General features: G+C 47.2%; 4 protein-coding genes across 6 annotated transcripts; 3 read left to right on the forward strand and 1 right to left on the reverse strand.

The window, feature by feature from the left end:
* Positions 1-478: 478 nt before the first annotated feature.
* LOC111257456 lies at positions 479-3,333 on the forward strand. Its single transcript, XM_022827252.1, has 6 exons — positions 479-617; positions 707-885; positions 991-1,049; positions 1,887-2,333; positions 2,890-2,928; positions 3,048-3,333. The coding sequence occupies exons 1-6, from the start codon at positions 604-606 to the stop codon at positions 3,228-3,230; spliced, it is 921 nt and encodes a 306-aa protein (XP_022682987.1). The 5' UTR covers positions 479-603; the 3' UTR covers positions 3,231-3,333.
* Positions 3,334-10,182: 6,849 nt separating this feature from the next.
* On the forward strand, positions 10,183-13,752 carry LOC101756651 (bidirectional sugar transporter SWEET1a). The gene is made up of 6 exons (XM_004970732.3): positions 10,183-10,478; positions 10,567-10,603; positions 11,287-11,382; positions 12,115-12,394; positions 12,484-12,603; positions 13,158-13,752. Exons 1-6 carry the CDS (start codon positions 10,442-10,444, stop codon positions 13,383-13,385), a joined length of 798 nt encoding a protein of 265 aa, XP_004970789.1. The 5' UTR covers positions 10,183-10,441; the 3' UTR covers positions 13,386-13,752.
* Positions 13,753-13,848: 96 nt separating this feature from the next.
* Positions 13,849-17,285, forward strand: LOC101755976 (5' exonuclease Apollo). Of its 2 annotated transcripts, XM_004970730.3 has the most exons (5): positions 13,849-14,494; positions 14,599-14,704; positions 15,048-15,259; positions 15,347-15,547; positions 15,915-17,285. In XM_004970730.3, exons 1-5 carry the CDS (start codon positions 14,291-14,293, stop codon positions 17,085-17,087), a joined length of 1,896 nt encoding a protein of 631 aa, XP_004970787.1. In that variant the 5' UTR covers positions 13,849-14,290; the 3' UTR covers positions 17,088-17,285. The 2 variants fall into 2 exon arrangements, with proteins under 2 accessions (XP_004970787.1, XP_022682594.1); XM_022826859.1 differs by lacking the exon at positions 15,915-17,285 and having other exon boundaries at positions 15,338-15,483.
* A 224-nt stretch (positions 17,286-17,509) lies between these two features.
* On the reverse strand, positions 17,510-21,262 carry LOC101755571 (scarecrow-like protein 1). 2 transcript variants are annotated; one of them, XM_022826860.1, is made up of 4 exons: positions 21,113-21,262; positions 18,377-19,852; positions 18,078-18,233; positions 17,510-17,962 (listed from the first exon to the last, which is right to left on the reverse strand). In XM_022826860.1, exons 2-4 carry the CDS (start codon positions 19,735-19,737, stop codon positions 17,764-17,766), a joined length of 1,716 nt encoding a protein of 571 aa, XP_022682595.1. In that variant the 5' UTR covers positions 19,738-19,852; positions 21,113-21,262; the 3' UTR covers positions 17,510-17,763. The 2 variants fall into 2 exon arrangements, with proteins under 2 accessions (XP_022682595.1, XP_004970786.1); XM_004970729.4 differs by having other exon boundaries at positions 21,096-21,262.
* Positions 21,263-21,633: the final 371 nt, after the last annotated feature.

The following is a 21,633-nucleotide window of genomic DNA, read 5'->3' on the forward strand; positions in this document are numbered from 1 at the left end:
GGCTGGAACTATGAGTCAAAGTATAAATGTGATGTAGTTACATACTGCCCCCTGTTTTGCAGGTTACTGGAGATGGAATGAAACCTGTAACCCTTTCTGGAAAATTCTTCTTTGATGCTTCTCATTCCCCCTTCCCATTTGGTTCAGGGAAAAAGGCTTCTGAATTTTCGAAATGGCTTGTAGGGCAGCAAAAGAATATTGTGGACAGTACGCTTTATTTGTATCCAGATCTACAATGTGGGGAAATTGTTCACCTCTTTTCTCTGGTGTTGTCAGGAGAGCTGCTCATTTCACCTTCCTTACCAAATGAAGGAGTTGGTGAGGCTAATGATCCTAACATCTTCAGTCCTTTCATCGAATATACCGGTGAATTGGATGGCCATACTCTCAAACGCAAGTCTGTGGAGTTGGAAAGTAGTAAGAATAAGAAACAAAAACCTTTGCCCAAGATAGATAGTGACTTCTGCTATCGTCGAGAGAAAGGTTTCCCTGGTATCCAAGTGGCTTTGAATCAAGAAAGGATTCAAACAAGCAATCTCTTGCAAGTATTACATCATAAAGAATGCCTCATGTTTACTTTAGCCAGGGAAATGGGCAACAAGGATGTTGATTCCCAGGTAGAAAGCTGTGACATGATATCAGATTTAAACAACTCGAGTTCATGCCGCTGTTTACTGACTGCATCTCATTTGGAGAATTCTTGTAGTGGATGGCCTTGGGATGCTATGAAAACATATGCCAAACAGTTACCATCATTATCTTGTAATGAAAATGAATCATCCTTTCTTTCTTCTGACCTGTTCAGAAATGCATTTTGTATTATTCATCAAACTGGTGAGCAAGGAGTTAATTTGAGGGAAATTTCGCAGGCATTGCATCCACTAGGTACTCTTTATTCTCATGAATAAAAATTGGCATATTTTTTCCAGATGTTGCATAAAGCTGTATCCTTTTTGCTAGGATTCATTTTTTTCGGTTTTATCCCTGCAGGCATGCAATCTATCAACTTGGTTGTTGATACGCTTATTAAATTTCAGCTGGTCATTAAGGTAGAGCTGTGAATATGCATGTGGTAGATTGGTGTACCTGTTTGTATTTTTTATTACTGTCTATCGAGTATTTGCTAAAGTTCTGTGAATATTTCTATTGTTTCCTTTTCTTTCATTTCTTATTTTTTTTATTTTTTCCTAGAATCTCCATAAATTTCAGCAGACATATCTTGTTACTGACATTCTCTTTCTTTTTATATTTCTCACACTGCAATTATCATCAACATTGTTAAATATGTACTCCCTCCGGTTTGCAGTAGCTTTTTTGTTTTAGAGTTGGGCACAAGAACTAAGAAGGTATATAAAATGATCATCTTACCCTGAATTAATCTTCTCTAAAGTCTGCATGCATGGTGAAACTAGTTATTGATGCAATTAAGACAGAAGAAGTTGGCCAAACTTGCCTAGAAAATTGTACCCCCTCCATCCACAAATATAGTGACTTTTGAGTTTGTCCTAAGTCAGACTATTCTAAGTTTGACCAAAATGTATAGAAAAGACCAATAATATTTATGATATCAAATGACCATTGTTAGATCCATTATGAAATATGCTTACATATTCGACTTCTTTGATGTGGTAGATGTTAATACCCTTCTCTATAAATCTGGTCAAAATTAGGAAAGTTTGACTTAGGACAAACTCAGAAGTCCTTATATTTGTGGACGGAGGCTAAAACGACAAGTATTTTGAACTGCAGGGAGTATATGACACTGAGTAATAATGTACAGTTCCATACAAGATGCTATACTTCATTCTACTTCATGACCACGTCTTTTGTTATCTCTACCTCACTAATTAACATATTGGAGTCTAAATTTGGTCAACGGCTCACAGGTCAATGCATATGATGGTGAGCAGATTGTCGATTCATTACATAAGCCAAAGTATCATATAACCACGCTTGCAGAATACAGTTGTTGCAGCTGTTTGCAAGCTCCGGCGTTTCAAATAGCATCGACCGGCGACGGAAGAAATACACAGAAAGAGAAGCATGTGATGCCTATTAATTTGCAGGGAACTGTAAAAAAGCTTGGTGATGGGCACACTGTGACAGTTACTAATGCTCAAGGGAAGCAGAGCTCTCATTTGCGCAGTCCTGGAGATAATGAAAGATCGTCTATTTGGCCCTGGGGTAGTGGTTGCTTTCACGTTTGCGAAAGCCATATTTATCATCCAATATTGCCATGGATAAATGGTGATGGCAGCATGAATAGCACTCTCTATGAAGGTTTAAGTCGTCGAGTTATTGGATACGTCATGCAATATCCAGGAATCGTGGAGGTGTGTTTATTTTTATTATTTAGACCTTCTTATTTTGTGATGGTAAATCTTCCAAAATTTTATATATGCAATTGGATTTGTGAGTTCTTGGATCAGTTGGGCTATGTTATATAAAGAAAGTATACTTGTTCTTGACATACGAAATAACTAGTCTCATAGGAAGATTTTATTTAGGAGTGTTGCAGTTCTAAACTTATGGCATAAAAATGGGTAATTCACTGATAGATCCAAGATTGTATAGCCCTGATGTACATTAAAATTTCCCCTCGTGCATTTGATGGTTTTAACATGGTCTGTTTTTTTTTTGGAGCTGTTGTGCTTCCACTGTGTTCGTCTCCAGTACATCCGCGTATGCTTCTTTTCTGATTCTCTTGATTTCTTAGTGTTCTAGTCACTTTAAGCCCTCATGTGGGTTGTCTTAAATTCATCAGGTGGTTCTTCTGAATGTTATTTACCAAAATATGTTTCCATCTCCTCATGGAGTTACGATTCGACCTATCGTTGTCAATATTGTTACTAAGAGTTTTGATCCTTTGGTCTGTTCCACGTGTATCAGGAGGACGTTATCCATCGGATGGGTGTCCTGAATCCTCAGGTAAGTTGGCTGCAAAATCATATTTGTAATTGTATATTTGATGTTCAAATGTCAGTGGTTTCATCAACATTTATATCTTTGCCCCCCTCCAATCATCGGTTTACCTTCTCCATTTGCAGACATGCAGGACCTTGCTGGGAAAGTTGACAACCGATAGGCACCTCTATGTTGGGGTGTTGGATGAACCAGTGCCTACTGCTCCGACCATGCTGCAGAGTCTCTTGGCACAAGGTCACCATGAAGAGCCCTCCAAGTGCGCCAGGCGGTACTTCGCTAATCCAATGAGTACCTTTATGCTGTAATAGGACAGAAAGGATGGCTTGTTCTATAGTTACAAAGCCTGTGTGATGTGCATTATATTGCCCTAATATTGTTCCACACACGCAAAGAGGCATGCTTACAGGCTAACTACTTGCTACCGGTAGTTTTGGGGCCTTTCCAAAAAAACCATAGGACAAAAAAAAAACCTCCACCAATAGTTCCCAAGACTCGTCAAAGAAGGCTAAAAAAAGACTCCTCAAAGAAAAAACAAAGTTTGACCACATCAATAATTAGCGGGTCTAGAATGCATTGAGCATGTAATTTGGAAACTGCTGGAGATACGCGAGTTCCATTTTGACGCAGAAATAGCGGGAGTTGAGCACGCGTAAACCTTCTCTATGGCTACGTTGGGATATGGTTTTAGGTTTGTCAAAATATCGAACATGCATTTTGAGAACTGTTGATCCTTTACATCCAAAAAATTGATTTTAGATAGAGAAGCTATTATATTGGAAATTGTTGGAGATGCTCTCACTGTCACGTAGCAACACGGCATTGATGCCACTCTCCCCAGAAATGGAACAAGGCAGCCCTGGAAATGTAGCAATGTGTGGCAATCCGGGCATCAAAACCGTGAGCTCAAAAGGTGCCACATCGCTCTCCAATCATATGTGCCACCACCAGCAAAGATGCGTCCATCCAATCCAAATGAGCGGCTAGTCAGGCGCGAGACGCCTTGCCGGGCAGAGCAGCACGGACAGAACCGGCAAGCGCACCGTGAGCCCGAAAGCTTGCGGTCATGCTAGCCCCATCAAACGAGACGACGAGCGGCTCCGGCCGCTGGTTTGTTGGCCGGCGGCGCATGAGGCTCAGAGAAGTTTAGGCTCGTTCCAAGAGTTCGTTTCACGCGCCTTGTCATTTGTGAATTGTGAGATGGTGAGCCAGTAGCAAGCCGATCAGGTCCATCTGATGAAGTTGCCACGAGAACTTGTGAATTTTAACCCGGAGCCAGCCAGGCTAGTGATCCTGATCAAATGCACTACTAGCAATCCGGACCGTGTTGCACTACTAGAAGTTGTCATGTTGCAGACAGAGCCAATGCAAGAAAGCTCCGACTCCGCCTGGAGATCCAACCAGAAACAGGCCCTGGCTCGGCTCACCTGTCACGTCCGCGGGCCACGGGCCCGTGTCACTGTGTGTGCGCGGCGGCAGCGCCACTCCCGTGTGCACCTTTCCAACCTCGCTCGCTGCCCCACACGCCCAGCCGCCACACCTTCCTGCTTGTCAGTCCAAGGACGACCGCCTCCTGGGCTGGGATGATGACGATTCTCCGGTCGCTTTGAGGTTGTGGGATTGTCCTTAACAATAACGCAGAAGTAGTAATAGGCAAAGCCGCAAAGGCATCGGGCAGCAGCAAATCCTTCTCTTTCACTGGGTTCAGCCACACAATTCAAGGTGTTCAGCATTCAGTCCGCGAGGTCAAGGGAAGAAAATAGCGTTGATCGTAGCCTACCCATACAGGCTAGGTCCATTCAAATTATGCAAGAAGAAATTTGTCCTGCACTCATGCAGGCCGTTCAAACACCCGCACGATCACAGGGGCGCTGCGTCTCAAAATGTATGTACATGTACTCTCATTCTAACTTTAAATGAAAGTTTTTGTTCTTTACAAGCAAAAAGAAGAAGGCTCAAAGGCAATGCTCTGTGCGTACCGGTTGCTTGTCGCGTTAAGCTTGGCATCTGATGCTGCTGCAGCAGCTGCAGAAAAGGAAGATATTTTTGAGCACTGATGTTGTGATCGAGGGTGACCACTGACCAGTGGGGTTCCTCCCTGTCGAATCACGATTTTGCTTGTGCACGGACTTTGTCTTTGTGGTCCGGTCCAACCGTCCAAGTTAGGTGCGACTGCGATCACGGGTTGGGTTTGCCTGCTAGTGCAGTTCCGTACGAGAAATTCTTGTACAGCTTATTTCTTGCTTGGCATCATCACATCACGACGTTTGGTTTGGCCTCCGATTGTGTTTGCTTAGGGGGTGTTTGGATACAAGGTGCTAAACTTTAACAGTGTCACATCGGATGTTCGGATGCTAATTAAATGGTCTAAACATGAGCTAATTATAAAACTAATTGCAGAACCCTATGCTAATTGGTGAGATGAATCTATTAAGCCTAATTAATCCATCATTAGCAAATGGTTACTGTAGCACCACATTGTCAAATCATGGACTAATTAGACTTAATAGATTCATCTCGCAAATTATACTCCATCTGTGCAATTAGTTTTATAATTAGCCTATGTTTAATACTCCTAAGTAGCATCCAAACATCCGATGTGACAGGTGTTAAACTTTAACACGGTGTTCCCAAACACCCCCTTAATTGCTCGCTGCATTCTTCTACGAGACAAGAAGGAGAAATTATTGCCGAGCTGCTGGAGAAAACTGACGATCCTTTCTTCTCATCACTCACATACAAGCCGCACCCCATGAACGCCGCGCCGTCGTGGCATCCTGGATCAGGCTCAGCGTTCAGGTCCATGTCCATGTCCATGTCACGATACCATCAGCCGCAGGGGAAGAACGTCACGTCGTTAATTGCACGGTGGGGCGTCGCATGCACTGTGCGACGCTGGTCCTAGCTAGATAGAGAGGATCGCGCGGATAATAAAGTTATATCCTTGAAATATTTCCGGACAATGATTGGATGCCCCGTTGATGCGACGGCGGGCGGAGTGGGACGCGCGCGTCCTAGGCAGCCGGTCCCGGCCACGATCCGTGCTCGCCGTCGGCGGCGCCGCGCACGGGCACACGGCCGGCGCAGTGGATCGGAACATTGTCCCTTGGCAAAAATTACGCGCACGCACTTGGAACCAAGAAAAGCATGAAGTGTATTGTATAGCCGGCGGGGGCCTGTTCGCTTCAGCTTGTAAGCCGGCTGAAAAGTTGAAACGGCTGATTTGTCATGAGAGGAAAACACTATTTGATGACTGATAAGCCGACTGAATAGGCTGAAACGAACACAGGTCCCCGTACTCTATACTCTATAGTAGCTAGCATGTGTCGTCGAGTCAACTTAATCTGCTGGATAGCATTGCGACACGTGCCACCGATAAATGCATCAGCTAGCTAGGGATGCAGAGAGACTTGTCGTACTCTACGATAGAGAGCCGTACAGTACACATCGTGGGCACATGTGCAAGTACGTGTAGCTCTGGCGCACGTAGTGTAGTATTAGACAAGTACGTATGCTGGCATACTGCTACTCGCTAGCAGTAGCTCGCAGAGAAGTGCGTATACAGGTATAGTACGGCGTCATTCATTAAGACTCTACCATCTACGAACGTTAACAGAAGTATATCTCCGAGGAGTAGCATACAGCGCAGCCGGCACCTTCATTCCTACCCTATACGCACGCGTCGTCATGGTTCAGGACTTCAGGTTCGCCCGTCCCGATTCACGGCGGCCGGCGCTGACGAGGCGGGAGTAACTGAAAACGCCAAGCCAGCCCATCCACCGCGCGCAATGGCAATGTGTGAACCGACCGATGGATCGCGAGCCGCGACCGAACGCTCGATCGATCCATCCATGATCCATCGATGGCATTGGCATGGCACCAGCCTGACTCATTTGACCGCATCCTTTCACCTGTTTCCTGCCGGTGCTTTCAGACGCCGGCCATTTCCTCTGCTCGCATCGCCCTACCTGCATTGGTGCAAGCAACGTGCTAGTGCGCTACTGTTCTCAGTAGCTGCGCGGTCGCGCAAGTTCCTACGCGCACGCGTGCGTGCCTGCCCATCTCCAGCGCGCTGGCACTGGCAGTCGCGCCGCACGCACGTATGGCACTGTGCCCATTACTTTTCCTGGATCACGCACTGCTTTATCCTTTTGATTAATTACTCAACGTATACATTCTGTACGCGTGTGCTCTAGAACTGGCACGGTCCTGCACTAGAGTCTCCTGATCAGTCCAGCGACGTATAGGATGACAATGTTTATGAATACATGCATGTATTCTTTTATTCAAAAAAAATACATGTATGTATTGTATACCAAGGAGAGTATGTAACTTCGAGCTGCCAACTTTTGATTGACATACGACATGCACGTGTGCCATCACCATACTATGCCCTACTCCAGTGTCCAGTCCATTTCGATCACGATCACGTACTGTTCATATTGTTAACCAACTGGCAGGTACGGCGCGGACCAGAGAGAATAATCACGTCATCCCGCGAAAGAAATGAGAAATATCTGCTCGAAACAAAAGGCAATTCCGATCCTTTTCATCAAGGGCATAAAGTTTTTCTTCCGAAAGATATGCTCAACTGAACGACGCGACCTTTCCTCCTTTCCAGAGAAAAATGCACGCACGGAGGAGGCTGGGCGGCCAAGAGCCAACCCGAAAGGTTATCTGGGCCTGCAACAAGCTGTGCTTTCGCATCGCATGTGGAGGATAAGACGTCGAATCATCGGGCTGGCAATATGGCACGAATACATGCGTGATATATTCTGATATATCCGTCCATCGATTAGCCATTCATTGTCCCTGGTTTTGCTGCATGTAGCCAACGCAGAGCGCCATCAGATGGACATGGACATGGACCTCTTGGCGAGGACCACACGCAAATGCAAGGCACGGCGCCCGTCAGTTATCAGCTTAGCCTTTTTTTTTTTCCTGGATTCGTGATCGTTGGGCTGATCCAGCTTCATGATTGATGAGCCATACGCATTTCCGGAACCAAATGATCGCGCGTAACGGCTTTGGTCGAGGACTGAAAATGATCCATCCTGTCGATCAGTGCCATGGAACTGGTCAGTGATTGTTGAAATACAAGTGAATTGTTCACATTTACCATATCATCTAGGACTGACTCTTGATACAGCTAGATACTACATGCAACTAGTTATAGTATTAGGGCTACTTCTATTTCGAGGTCTGTCGAAGTCTCCACACGAGACGGAGTGCTATGAACTCTCCATCTTTCCTCGTCATCTTAGACTTTTTCTGTGTACCTACCTGTGCTATGCTTACAACTAACTCGTCACTTATTAGCCACTAATCCTGTTCGTGGGCAAGCTAAGGAACCAGATGAATGAATTTGATCTGTCATCGCAGAATTCATTTCGAGATCATTGCATCGCTTGCGACTTGCCTGTCATCCGTAATCGTCACGCATGATGCACCTATGCGCGCACGGCTCGAACCAATCCGGTTGCACAGTTGCAGCTTTGGATGAACTCCGCCGCGGTGCACTGTACTACTACGTGATGATAACCACCACCGCTCATACAGCCTGAGCGTAGCGCCAAAAAGAAATCAGGAAAAGGAGAGCAACGGACTGATGGATGGCTACTGGTTAAAGATACTACATCCTACTATAATAGATTTTCTTTTGTGTTATCAAAAAAAAGTACGATTGCTATTATCGTTTTAAGCAAGCATACAGGGTGTTCGTGTGACCGGTCTGAGCTGTGTTTGGTGATGTGCGTACAGAGTTGTCTCCGGGTCTAGTCCTGGGGCGGAGACGCGCGCGTGTAGGAGCAGGCACGGCCGCGACAGGGGCGCAGGGCAGAGCACACCGCCTTGCGCCTTGCCTGTGCATAGGTCCTGTGGGCAAACGGGCTCAGACGCGCCACAATGTCCGGCCACTTCTGCCAAAGGCGAGAGCAGAGAGGGAAAAAAAATTCTCTGCGACGGTGTCGCACCGCGCCCTGATGCGACACCGCCCAGGATGTTGACGCGTGTCCCGTTGCATTGCGTTGCAGGGGAGCAGCGCTGACAGGGTGAGGCTAGCTGAGGGTCATATGGGACGCGCCCCTGCGTTATTGCCGGGCCCCGGATCGGACACGCCAGGTTTGGATACCCGTAGCGTGCGGGGCACATCTTGCTGGGACGACGACGGGTCAGGCCGTCATGGGGAGGACACGGCCCCGGCCGGCCGGCCGGCCGCAGGCCGCAGCGCTGCGGCGTACCCCGCGACCCGCCAGGAAAAGGCGCGACGGAAGCGGATGGGACGGCCGTGAATTGCGCCCGCGGGGACTCATCTCCCCGTCGTCTTCTCGCGCGGCGCGGATCGCTGTGTCCAGCGTGTTGCCTCCGTCCACGGCTCCACGCCTGACGCCTCCGTCCGTGGCGACGCCGCCGGACGCTAGCGGGCGCGTAACACCAGCAGTCACGTGACGGCGCGATGATGAGGACCCTGCTCCCGTGAACCGTACGTGCTCCAGAGGATCGGTGGTGGTTCTGTACAAAACCATGCGTTTCCGTGGTCAGTTGGCCACGGGGGGCCGTGTGAACTACTTATCCCGTGACCTGATGAGGCCGTCCGGCTAGGCACCACACATCAGCTCTGCAGCCGCACACGGTGCGGGCGGGCACGGGAGGATCATCCACACAAGATTACGCGCGCTCAGCCGCTCACACGAATTTTGCTGCTTCCGCTCCGAGGATTTTGGGCTTTTGGCCGTTGGTGCTACAGAATCGTAGTACTTACGCCTGTTCTTGTGTTAGGAAGTTCAGGGCTTCCGTTTGCGTGACAAGCCAGCAAGATGGAACGAATATATGCAGAAACACGTACACGCCATTTCCGTCTCGACAGTAGAATAACGTAAGGGACAGTTGTACGTCCAACATTTTTACCACACAGCCACCGACAGTTTTCAGGCATTTCACTCGTTTGGAACGGCAGCAGACAGACAAGCCTGAATGTACTTCAGGAACGAGAAATCGGACGGCAAAACTTGTTTTCTAGTGTCGCTACTCGCTACAGCCTACAGAGCAATACGTAGTGCATTCCAAGATAGTGTTTGCTCGGACAGAACAGGCTGAGCAAGATAGATCGTATGGGCTGAGCTCTCTCCAAACTCCAGTAGCGCTGTGGGTTGGCGCCCGGGCAGACGTGATGCTCACGCTCACGGCCACCGTCTACCAGCCGAGCAAGCGCTTTGGCCCCTCCTACCTCCCAAGATCTCACCCTTTTTCCATCTTATATATAGCCTCACCGCTCGTCTCCTGCTGCACCGAGTGACACACACACACACACAGCACACCGGATTTGCGTTGGCTCATTTCCTGCTGAAACGAGCGGTTCAGTGTTAGAAGCTACCTTTGGTTGTGCTCCCCTGGACTGGACTGGGAACGGGAAGGACACCACTCCCTCTCTTCCACCTCTGCTCGCCTCCATTTGAGTTTTCAGGCCAAGAGAGATTCGGCTCAGTGAAAGGGAAGCTGAATTGAAGGGGAGTGCGCCGAGATGGAGCATATCGCGAGGTTCTTCTTCGGAGTTTCCGGTGAGCGCCATGGCTTGTTCTCTCTCTCGGTCTGTCTGTGTTCGTATGTCTCCGCCTGAGGTCTCTCTCTCTCGGCTATGTTTTTCAGGAAATGTCATTGCGCTCTTCCTCTTCCTGTCGCCTGTGTAAGTTTTAATTTCCATGTACCCCGCTTCTTCGGTATCTGACTGTCTGCAACCGTGCGTTAAAAAAGAAAACCCAGAGAATCAAGATAGTATATAACAAAGACTAGGAAGTCTAGAACAAGGGGAGAATGAGAGAGACAAAAAAGGTTTCGACCTCGTTCAGGTTAGGTTATTTTGGTGAAATTGCAGGGAAGCAGAAGATTTTTTGGTAATGGAAAAAACATCCGGGTCCACCCTCTTTCATGAAGAAGGATCAGACCTTAATTACAAGTAATAGCACAAAGCTACACTCACATGAATAAACTCTAAGCAAACCAAATATTAAACACCAATCCGTAAATTAAAGGACAATCCATTCAAAGTGAAGAAATGCAAGGCAGTCATCTCTAGTGAACGACATGCCATGATTAGGGCTTCGCTGCAACTTGGCCCAAGCCAGTATGTCCTGTTCAGTACTTGCAAAAAAGTTTTTTGTTGGCATCTATCAAAAACCACTTTATACATTGTATTCCAAATAGCAAAACAAAAGTCTGGTTTTCCTCAAAGTCTGAATTCCATCTGGAATGCTTCATTTTCGCAACCATGCCGCACCTTTTCCTGCCTCCTCTGCCTCAGCCGTCAGGAGCACGCCGCATGTTTCTACTTTCTACTGACCGGTGAGAAATCTGGTGAAACTTTTGCAGCGTCACCTTCTGGAGGATCATCCGGAAGCGGTCGACGGAGGACTTCTCCGGCGTGCCCTACAACATGACGCTGCTCAACTGCCTCCTATCGGCTTGGTAACCAACTCTTCCCAAACACAACCTGTGCATGAGCACACTTCATCACATCATTTGTGTTTCTTCAGGACAATAACTTTTCACCTCTCATGTTTAATCGAGTTCAGACTTCAGACCCATGCAGATTAGCTGGTCTTGATATTCTTAAGCAGGTTCCTGTTAGTATATACTTTTCTGTATTCTTGCAACATGAAAGTGGCTGTAAATAAAACCAGTAAAACTGCCGCACGTGTAGGCGGCACCTAGCTTTACATTTCAGAAATACTGCATGATTTGCTGGATGAAGCAAGGAATTGGCTCGTAGCGTAGTAGCCTCTGTCCAACTCGTCCTGTAGACAGGATGGCACCCGGGACCCACTCGCCAGCACCGTGACAACGACTGCTATTGAACAAAAAGGTTTTTGTGTACCACACAGTCCGTGGACCCTGTCGGCACTGCCAGGATGGAGTGGGGATGACATGTGGGCCACACGGCCCTTGTGCTCGCACATGCAGCTTCACGTTCAAGTGTTTGTAGCCAGCTCCAAAAAGTTTCCATGCTTTTTGGTCATGATGATAATTTTCGTATGGTACTTGTTTTCTTTGGTAGGCAAGAAAAGGTGATTCGTTTGATTTTCACGCGCCCTTGCCAAGCAGAGCGTACGCATGTGGTCATGAACTCATGATGCGTTCATCTTCTGAATCTTTCTGCTGATTTTTGTCTGAAAAAAAAAACAAAAATGAAATGTGTAGGTACGGTTTGCCGTTCGTGTCCCCGAACAACATCCTGGTGACGACGATCAACGGGACGGGGTCGCTGATCGAGGCCATCTACGTGGTGATCTTCCTCATCTTCGCAGAGCGTCGGATCCGGCTCCGGATGCTGGGCCTCCTGGGCGTCGTCACCTCCATCTTCGCCGCGGTGGTGCTCATCTCGCTGCTGGCCCTCCACGGCAACGGCCGCAAGATCTTCTGCGGCCTCGCCGCCACCATCTTCTCCATCTGCATGTACGCCTCGCCGCTCTCCATCATGGTAAGCAGTTGTGTATGGTATGGGTAGCTACTTCCATCAACGTAGATTAAGGTTGTCACGACACCAACAAGCATGTGGGGTTTGTGCAGAGGCTGGTGATCAAGACGAAGAGCGTGGAGTTCATGCCGTTCCTGCTGTCCCTGTCCGTGTTCCTCTGCGGCACCTCCTGGTTCATCTACGGCCTCCTCGGCCGCGACCCCTTCATCATTGTACGCTTCCTTCTCTGCTCTCTCTGTCACCCACTGAGGTGCCCATTATCTTCAACACACCGGGCCGGCAGATTAGCACTCTGATGACGGGGATGATCCTATCCGCTGCCGGCCTGTCCGCCGATGGGTACTCGGAACCCAATCGCTGCACCGCTTTCTGTTGGCTGGGCTGGTACAGCGTCCATGCGTCGGCTGCCCTTTCGGTGTCCCCGCCCGGGCACGCGCACATGCCTGCCGTTGCCGAGCCATGATGCACGGGCACCGGCGCGGGCTCCAGCCTCCACTAGTGTGGCCACTGGCCACCACACCCACAGGCACAGCGCGCGCAAGTCGCAGCAACACGACGTCCTCCTCGCCGCTGGGGATGGGGACGGGCCGTGCCCCGGCCTCCTGCACTGTGCATGCAGGATTGGACCAGTGCGACCAGAGCAACAGCGCCGCGCTCTTTCTTGTCGCGACAGCGAACCGCCCAGCGGATGCACCAGCGTTCAGTACAGTTACGACTCTGATTGGAGACTAACGTCCTGAACGCGTTCGCGTTCGTGCTCGTGCAGATTCCCAACGGGTGCGGGAGCTTCCTGGGCCTGACGCAGCTGGTCCTGTACGCCATGTACCGGAAGAACAAGGGCCCCGCCGCGCGGCCCGGCAAGGGGGAGGCCGCCGCCGCCGCCGCGGAGGTGGAGGACGCCAAGAAGGTGGCCGCCGCGGTGGAGCTGGCCGACGCCACGACCAACAAGGTCGCCGACACCGTCGCCGACGGCAAGGTCGCCAGCCAGGTGTAGGCGCGCTGCTCTGTGCACCGCGAGGCTTGCTGGTTGGGAGGAGGGGGTGCGTGGTGGCCGTGTCAAGCAGCCTGAAAAACGGTTAAACGGGGCTGCCTGATGGATGGATTGTTAGTTTGCTGATGATGAATTGAAGCGGATTGTTGCTGCTTTTCTTTGCCTTTTGCGCTGTCACACACTGATAAAATGTACCTTCTGGGAGAGCTGACACGGTGTTCTCAAGTCGTGCCTCTGCAAGTGTGAAGTTTTCTTTTGTTTCCCAATGTTTTTCTGTTTTTGTCTCTCCCACTGTTTCTCTGAAAAAAATTTGTACTGATCCTTTGTAAGAAACTGACCTGCAAGTTATGTGTGTGATCATTTGCCTAAAGTGCATCACTGCATTGTGAAACCTAACCTGCAAACAAAAGTCTAGCCTGGTTTTATCCGTTCAAAGGAAAAGCATAGCCTGGTTTTTGGAGGGTAAGAAAAAGAAAGAGCACACAACGTCTTCTTCTTTTTTTGAGAGAGGGAGAGCACAAACGTCTAGTCGCGCTGGACCATCTTATATTCTGCTTGGGCCCAAAAATATCATAAATATCGTAGAACTGTGAAGGCCCAAAGGGAGACGGAACCAGCATAGCGGGGGCCCAAGCTGAAAAGTCGGCAAGTTACCCGGCCGGGTTCCAGATGCAGGCCAGGCCAGGCCACATACACAAAATCCAACACCCGTTAACCCGCTAGTCTTCCTTCAGGAGGAAGGAGCCGGCTGTGGCCCCTCTTTGCTCTTTCCGCGCGCATATAAACCGACGCAGCGAACTTCCGATTTCCTTCAAACAAACACTCGACTCGGCTGGCCCCACTAACAGTCGGGAGCGATCCGGAGGAGCGGAGGACCTATCCGTAATTGTAGAAAGTTTTGGGGGAGGATGCCGATAGACATGCCGCGGGGGCTCCCCTTCGCCGTCGACACATGGGGCCCCTCCTCCCGCCACCGGCGCCACCGGTTCCTCACCCACGCGCACCGGGACCACCTCGTCGGCGCCGGTGCCGCCGCCGGCGGGGCTGGCGGCACCGTCTACGCCACCCGCCTCACCTTGTCCCTCGCGCTCGCGCTTCGCCACTTTCCCCAGGTAACTCCTCCCCTCGCTCCCTGTATGTTCCGTTTTGCCTCCAGGCATTTTTTTTCCCTGTTGGGGTGCCTTTTGCTAAACGCTCTTGGGCCGTGGTGGCGCAGCTGGAGAGCTGGGAGTTCGTGGAGATGGAGGTGGGGAGGACGGTGGCGGTGGACGATCCCGCCGGCGCGTTCTCCGTCACCGCGTACGACGCAAATCACTGCCCTGGTAATTTGTTCGTTTCGAACTGTTCCACTTCTTTCCAGGTTATGACAGTACGGTTCATTTCGGTCGATGCGTTGTGAAACTTACTGACTTGGTAATTAGGCGAAAAAAATCAATTATTTACCGAGCACGTGTCACGCGCATGTGCCATGTGTGGTTTAATTTACGGTGTCGATAACGAAATGTGATTTGTTTTGATATAAAGTTAATAAACTGTTTGTAAATGTAATGCTATGCTGTCGCTTTGTGTAGAGATCATATGTCCCTTGTTCTGTCTGATTTGAGCTTGCGCTCATTATGTGCTTTGAGGAGTTAGGCTTATGCTTGGCCTGATTGGTGATTTCAGGGGCGGTCATGTTCTTATTTGAGGGTCAATTTGGTGCCATACTTCACACAGGAGACTGCCGGCTTACATCGGATTGTGTACAAAATTTGCCAACGAAATACATAGCGAAGAAAGGGAATGAAAACATTTGCCGACTTGACTTTGTGTTCCTAGATTGCACCTTTTCCAAGTGCTTCCTCAAGCTACCAAGCAAGGAATCAGCAATCCAGCAGGTTGCCCTTTCTTCTGAGATTAGATATGTTACTATTGTGATGACAAACAGGGATAATTACGATTGAGAAATGATTCAGTGATTGCAGGTTATAGCGTGCATATGGAAGCATCCACATGCACCTTTTGTTTACCTTGCTTGTGACCTTCTTGGGCATGAAGATGTCCTAATTGAGGTGTCAAGGACATTCGGATCAAAGATTTATGTTGACAGGAGATTGGATTGTTTTAAAGCACTATCGCTCACAGCCCCTGAAATCATTACTGATGATCCATCTTCTCGCTTTCAGGCATGTATCCCATGGAATGCATTCAAGACTTTGCATTACTAAGCCTGTCCATTGTGGAAATAATTACCTCAGACTCTCACAGTATTTACAGTCACTATGTCTATATAATGCACATGGAAGCATAACTGTTTCATTTCCATTTAATAGAAAAACAGTTCCTGTCATGCCCATTAAACATGATTTCAGTCATAACATCATGGTTCCTTTTCATCTGTGCAACCGACAAACAGAGAATTTCATACATGCGATATTAAGTCCTCCACCTCCTAAATTCTTGTAATCATTCATCTGTTGGTGTATACCGCGTTACCACATCGAGTGATTTCTTACAGTCTTTGTTTGTTGGTTGCAATTCTTAACTCTGCAGATGGTTGGATTCCATCAATTATATGAAAAAGCAAGTAGGAAGCTTGAAGAGGCAAGGGCAAGACTCCAGCCAGAACCCTTGTTTATTCGTCCATCAACCCAGTGGTATGCAATCTGTGCTCGAAGCCAGAAACCCAGCCTAACTGAAGCTGAGCAGGATGAGTACGGAGTCTGGCATATTTGTTTCTCCATTCACTCCTCTCGTGATGAGTTGGAGCAGGCGCTGCAACTTCTGCAACCTCAGTGGGTCATTTCAACAACTCCCCCGTGCTTTGCCCTTGAGCTCAGCTATGTAAAGAAACATTGTTTCAAGACCCGCTTGACAGCTGATGATCCGTTGTGGAAAATATTCGGAGATCCTCTTCAAAAGTCTATATCGTCTCCTTCTTCAGTGCTTGCTTCTTCTGAAACACACACAGATAAAGATCACTCAGATTTTGTTGACGAGGATGATCATTCATCGTCCTCCAGTGAAGAATGTACATATTTAGACATCAGTGCCATTGAACTTAAATTTGTGCCATCCCCTCCACCTGAGGAACCAGACATTACATTGTTCGGAAGAGCCAGGTTTGGATCTCAAGCAATTGACATAATGAAAGAAGAGTTATGCAGCCAATACATTGCCTTTGAAGGAGGATATCTTGAAGAAGCTAGGGCATGTGCACTGGCGGATTCGGTTCATAGTAATAGTGAAGACAGTGAGACAAATTCTGCAGCGGATTGTGTTGTTAAGGAAGCACCAGCCTCCCATCAGGATCACATTGATGCTGGAGATGAGATGGGCTCCTGTCAGCATGAATTATCGTCAAGACAGTTAGAAGGATCTCAAGCTCAGTCATTGTCCACTGTTCATCGCAATATATTAGTGCTTGCTGATCAGCATGAAAAGTTTGAAGCTGCAATAGAGTCAAACGCATTAAGTTCTTCCGAAGACTCCAGCCTTTCCTTGGTCAGAAGTGGAGAAACAACTACTTGTGAAAAGGAACCCTTGTGCATTTTTGGATCATCCAAATGTTTGAATCCAAGTTTGAAGAGGCTTTACAGGTCAAGGAATATCCCTGTTCCACGACCTCTCCCGTCACTTGTCAGACTTTTGGAATCCTCAAAGCGGGTCAAAATGCAACCAAGCACTAATTATAGTTTGTTGAATTCACGGCACAGCTTACCCTAACCACATGATCGAGCTCATGCCTCCATATAGCAAAACAATATTCAGATTATCGTGAGTATATAGTTGAGATTATTTCTGAAGAGATACCTGTATAGCCTTGTACAAGTGCTTTGTACGAATTTCAAGTTGTTGTACAGAGTATTGTTGTATTTACGTGACAATTCTATTGGATAACTTGAGTGAATTGTTCTACTACCATTCTTGGCGATTGCTAGGCACCGATAGTGGTGTCAAATCTGTTGTTGAGTCAAAGTTAGTGCTTATGAGTCGTGCACTGAATATCATGATAAAGATTTTGCTAGTGCATTCAGAATTCTTTGACACAGGTGAGTGCAAATATCTTCTTGTTCCCTGATGTACGCAACGCTGGATAATCCAGCAATACTTAATTTCGTACACGGAGCAGGGTCGGCACGTTATGATTATACACGAAGCACAGTCGACACGTTATGATTCTGTTCTAAAATACAAATCAATCATGCGACAAGATGATACCATACAACATAGCGCCGGTGTAATTAGCCAAACTCAATTATTCTGACAAGCAGACATCTACGATTAGGTAAGGTACTAAGGTTCAGTTAACAGCCCAGCGGTTCACATCTTTTTACAGTCTGCACCAGAAGCTCCTAAAATACAGCAATACTAATGCAACTCCATGAGCGAGCCTAATGCTCTATTGCCACGCGGAGGAGACGATGAGAGTCTTCTCCCCCCAGCCGAAGTGAAGTCCCCCGTGGTCCTCCTCGAACTTGTACCTATCGCAGTACGATTTCAGTATCGATTTTATTCCACTGATGACATTGCTGTTAAATGGGCATGGTGTGAAGCCAGCCATTGTCATTCTTGCTCTCCATTTCCCAGCAACTTCATATCTGCAGCATCAACAATTTTACTCAACTATAGGAAACTGCAGGATTTACATGTTTTCAGAAAAAAAAGGGTGAGAATTGGCAGGATGCATGACTAGAGATCAGCGCCAGGGAGTACCTCTCCACACGATCAGGACCTTCACAAGCTAAGATATTAACAATTTCCCGTGCGAGGCACTGTCGCTCCACATTCATCCTATCTGGACTTTCCCTTGGAAGTGTAGCATCCAGTGAATCAAAAAGTGCATAGTAGTAATCATAGACTTCACGGAACCTGTGAAAGCCAGATGTTAATGTTAGTACTTTTGGTAAAGATTTAATAGCTGAAACAAAAATAAGAGTTGAAGCCAACAACATAACCCTGAGTACATTATCATCTAGGGCAGATTTTGAGAAAATATCTTCTAAGGCACTAACCTTGTCAGAAAGGGTGCAGTATTAGTATTGGCATCCTGTTCAACAAGGGTCACTAGCTTTGGTTGGAGGCCCTTTACCATGCGAAGGAGCTGGTCTCTCTCGTTCATAATTGAAACACTCTCATCAGGAAGGTGGTGCAGCTGGAATGCAAAATTGACAGCAAGTGCTTCCCCAGGACGACAATCTAGCATTGCAGGTGTAACATCCCCGAGATTAGCACCCACTGCCCTGAACTCAAAAGATACCCCACAGTCCTCTGCAAGCTGCTCTAGGCGTTGCCCAATGACCTTTAGACCTCCGATTGGCCTCTGCACTGTCTCAGGATCATCAACACCAGTTATCCTCAAATGTCGTGGCTTATTTGAATTGTTTTTCAGAAATTGTATCAATGTGATGTATTGGCTGCCCTGATTGATATCGAAGTCGATAATGTGCAATCTTTCTTCACCTTTGCAGGCTTCAAGTATAGCATAATTAGCAGCCATGAAACCCAAACGGAAGCATGGACATATTTCGAAGAGGATTTGCATTGCTGAAAGCTGATAAAGACTTGGAGGATCCTTGCAAGTCAAGGCCTTGTAGATGCCATTCCCTGAAGCTACTATTCTTGCAGCAAGGCCCTCCACCAGGTAGGCTGCAATCCTTTGAGAAGGGTCCCCTTGAATAGAGACCATCTGACGGAGGTCCGATATGATCGCCTGTGCTTCATCTATGTTGTATTCAGATAATGCTGTGGCACAGTCAAATAGCAACTGCTTTGGAGTCCGTGCCGTTCTGCTGTTGCTAACAGCACAACTGATGCTTGATTCTGATTCTTTTGGTGAATTTGGAAGCAATACATTCTTCATGGGATCAGCCCATTCATCATTTATGCTACCTGCCTGTGAAATCTCAAACAAGATGTCATCACCATCGTCAAGTAGAGCGTGCTCCAGCTCCTGAAGCTTCAATCTAATCTCATCTTCATCAAACTGTACTTCAATTTCAGAGCTTTGAGTATCTGACACAGACTGGGAGTTGTGCTGAGAGACATTGGAGACCACTGGCGATTCTTTTGCTGCATCAGAGCATGAGTTGGACTGAGTATCTGCAACACTTGGGGATCGTTCATCGGCAGTTACACAGTATGGTGTTAGTGAAGCCTGCTGACTGCAAAATGAGTTCTGGAATACAGCAGATGATGATCCAGTGAAACCCATGTGCCCATACTCACCATTGTAGGGTTCAGGGCCATAACGAAACAACTGTGTATCAGAGGAAAATCTTTGTGCAGCGAAGTTTGAACTTGGTGCGGCAAATTTATGAATGTAAAGATTATCTGTGTAAGCCGTTGATGGGTCTGCTCGCCTAACAAAAGACATAACTTTTCCCAAATACCTCTGGACCTTTTAGGCTAATCTGGTTCAGGATCTCAGATAACACCAAATCGGTTTGCAGCTTCCTCTGCTTGAATTGATCGAGAAAATCCTCTGATGCCTGAAACAAGAATACAGTATGTCAACTAACCACATGAAACACAATTAGCAGAGTTGGAAATATATAAAGCCACTTTTGACTGGTCAGCACATTTTCAGTTGTCTAGCATCATTCTTCTTTTGATTATGCCACAGATAAAAGTTAAAGGGTGTTCTTTGGGGAAACCACAGCACTGGTACTAGGCATCACTAGATGATTACACATTTGAACGGCCGGAACACACAGTTTTTCCCCCAACTAGTATGCTAGTACTAGAATGTCACTTGACGTCTCTGCTGAGCCTTTAGCCTCGGCTTGATTTCACTGTTGATATATCAAAAGAGCTCGAGCAACCAAATGATCAAGCAAGGTGGAAGTAGAAATCTCTAAAGCATGTTGCAGACGGGATAAAAATGGCTTCTGGGAAAGGTTGGCGACTAACATGCAGCTTCTAGAATATGGTAAGAATTAAGCAACTAAGCATATATATAAAATATGCGATATTGACTGAATGCCCTCTGCTCCGAAAGATTGTCAACATTGACTGATTACCATGTTCCACACAAGAAAAAGAAAAGACCAGCTAGTTATTCCAGGTATTGAAGAAAAAAATGATAAACTAAGCGAGAATAAGCATACTTAAACACGCAGGATAGGATTGATTATCAGAGTCAAATATCACCATATCAAAGACTACACACCAGAAATGCCAAGACAAAGATGAACACAATACAGCTAATACGCGCCACAATTATAAAATGTTCGCTTTTAGATAAAAAAAAAACTCAACAGCATGTAGTTCTCTTGCCCCACCCCCCCCCCCCCCCCAAAAAAAAAAACTGCTCAAACTATGATCAGACCTCCAAACAGAGAGGTACTCAATTTTTTGCTAAAATCGAAATTGTTGCAGTATTCACCAGTAATCCGATCATAAAAAACTCCCAATTGGCACAGACCACATCAAGCAGAGATTAGAACTAATAACACCAAAAAGGTACATCTGTTTCCCCTTCTACCATCACCCTGGCACCGTGAATCCTGTGATTCTCTACAGGCGAGTTCTTAACAACATTACAACATGAACAAGCATGAACCAAACAGGTCTTTTCAGAGAGGTACCAACAAGCTTAAATGCTTCCAGTTAGCAACTCTGGTCACATGAACAACGCCCTTGAAATCAGCAATAAAAAGAAAAAAAAGCACCAAAATGGAAGCAGCAAGAAAAAGAGTCAATCTTGCAATCAAGGAGGCAAGAGGTACTCACGGCCAGGGAGATGGTACCAGCAAGTACAGGGGCGAATCAACGGGGCGCCATGAGCAGGATCGGAGACCGACAAGGTGGGCAACGGAGGGAAGCGATGACGCGAAGGTGCGGAACGGGAAGTGGGGAGCAGCTGCAGGAGGGAGGGGGAAGAAAGGGTTGGTTGGTCGGGGTGGGGCGGCGAAGTCCTATATGTCATACGGTGAGGCGCGGTCAGTACAACCGGCGGCTGTGCAGCGGATCCAACGCGCACCGCCTTCCAACTCTGTTCCCACCCTGGGCATGCTACTATTCGTGGCTCATCCAATCTTTCTCTCTTCAATGAGGTTGTATGTGGACTCGTGATTGAAAAGGTCTTTTAGTTTCAGTTCTTTTTTTTTTATCTTGCCACTGATAGTGTCAAGTTTTCATTCTTTTCTAAAGCTTTTACATTAGTATATTAGACACGATTCCATTTTGTATCTAGAGACCTTTTTCATGGTTCTATATCTGACTATTCCTAGAGAAAAAAAAACTATTTCTCCTTTTTTTAAACTACAGT

This window comes from Setaria italica, chromosome V, assembly GCF_000263155.2.
Source record: "Setaria italica strain Yugu1 chromosome V, Setaria_italica_v2.0, whole genome shotgun sequence".
Taxonomy (NCBI): domain Eukaryota; kingdom Viridiplantae; phylum Streptophyta; class Magnoliopsida; order Poales; family Poaceae; genus Setaria; species Setaria italica.

Bases quoted from the DNA above. Each gene is read 5' to 3' on its own strand.
- LOC111257456 (XM_022827252.1), top strand. The intron at 1,050-1,886 runs GTAGAGCTGTGA...AACGGCTCACAG, and splicing joins AATTTCAGCTGGTCATTAAG to GTCAATGCATATGATGGTGA. The intron at 2,929-3,047 runs GTAAGTTGGCTG...CTCCATTTGCAG, and splicing joins TGGGTGTCCTGAATCCTCAG to ACATGCAGGACCTTGCTGGG.
- LOC101756651 (XM_004970732.3), top strand. From the start codon at position 10,442: ATGGAGCATATCGCGAGGTTCTTCTTCGGAGTTTCCG. The intron at 10,479-10,566 runs GTGAGCGCCATG...TATGTTTTTCAG, and splicing joins GTTCTTCTTCGGAGTTTCCG to GAAATGTCATTGCGCTCTTC. The intron at 11,383-12,114 runs GTAACCAACTCT...TGAAATGTGTAG, and splicing joins AACTGCCTCCTATCGGCTTG to GTACGGTTTGCCGTTCGTGT.
- LOC101755976 (XM_004970730.3), top strand. From the start codon at position 14,291: ATGCCGATAGACATGCCGCGGGGGCTCCCCTTCGCCGTCGACACATGG. The intron at 14,705-15,047 runs GTAATTTGTTCG...TGGTGATTTCAG, and splicing joins CGACGCAAATCACTGCCCTG to GGGCGGTCATGTTCTTATTT. The intron at 15,260-15,346 runs GTTGCCCTTTCT...CAGTGATTGCAG, and splicing joins AGGAATCAGCAATCCAGCAG to GTTATAGCGTGCATATGGAA.
- LOC101755571 (XM_022826860.1), bottom strand. From the start codon at position 19,737: ATGTCTTTTGTTAGGCGAGCAGACCCATCAACGGCTTACACAGATAAT. The intron at 18,234-18,376 runs GTTAGTGCCTTA...TGGCTTTCACAG, and splicing joins ACTGCACCCTTTCTGACAAG to GTTCCGTGAAGTCTATGATT. The intron at 17,963-18,077 runs GTACTCCCTGGC...TTGATGCTGCAG, and splicing joins GGTCCTGATCGTGTGGAGAG to ATATGAAGTTGCTGGGAAAT.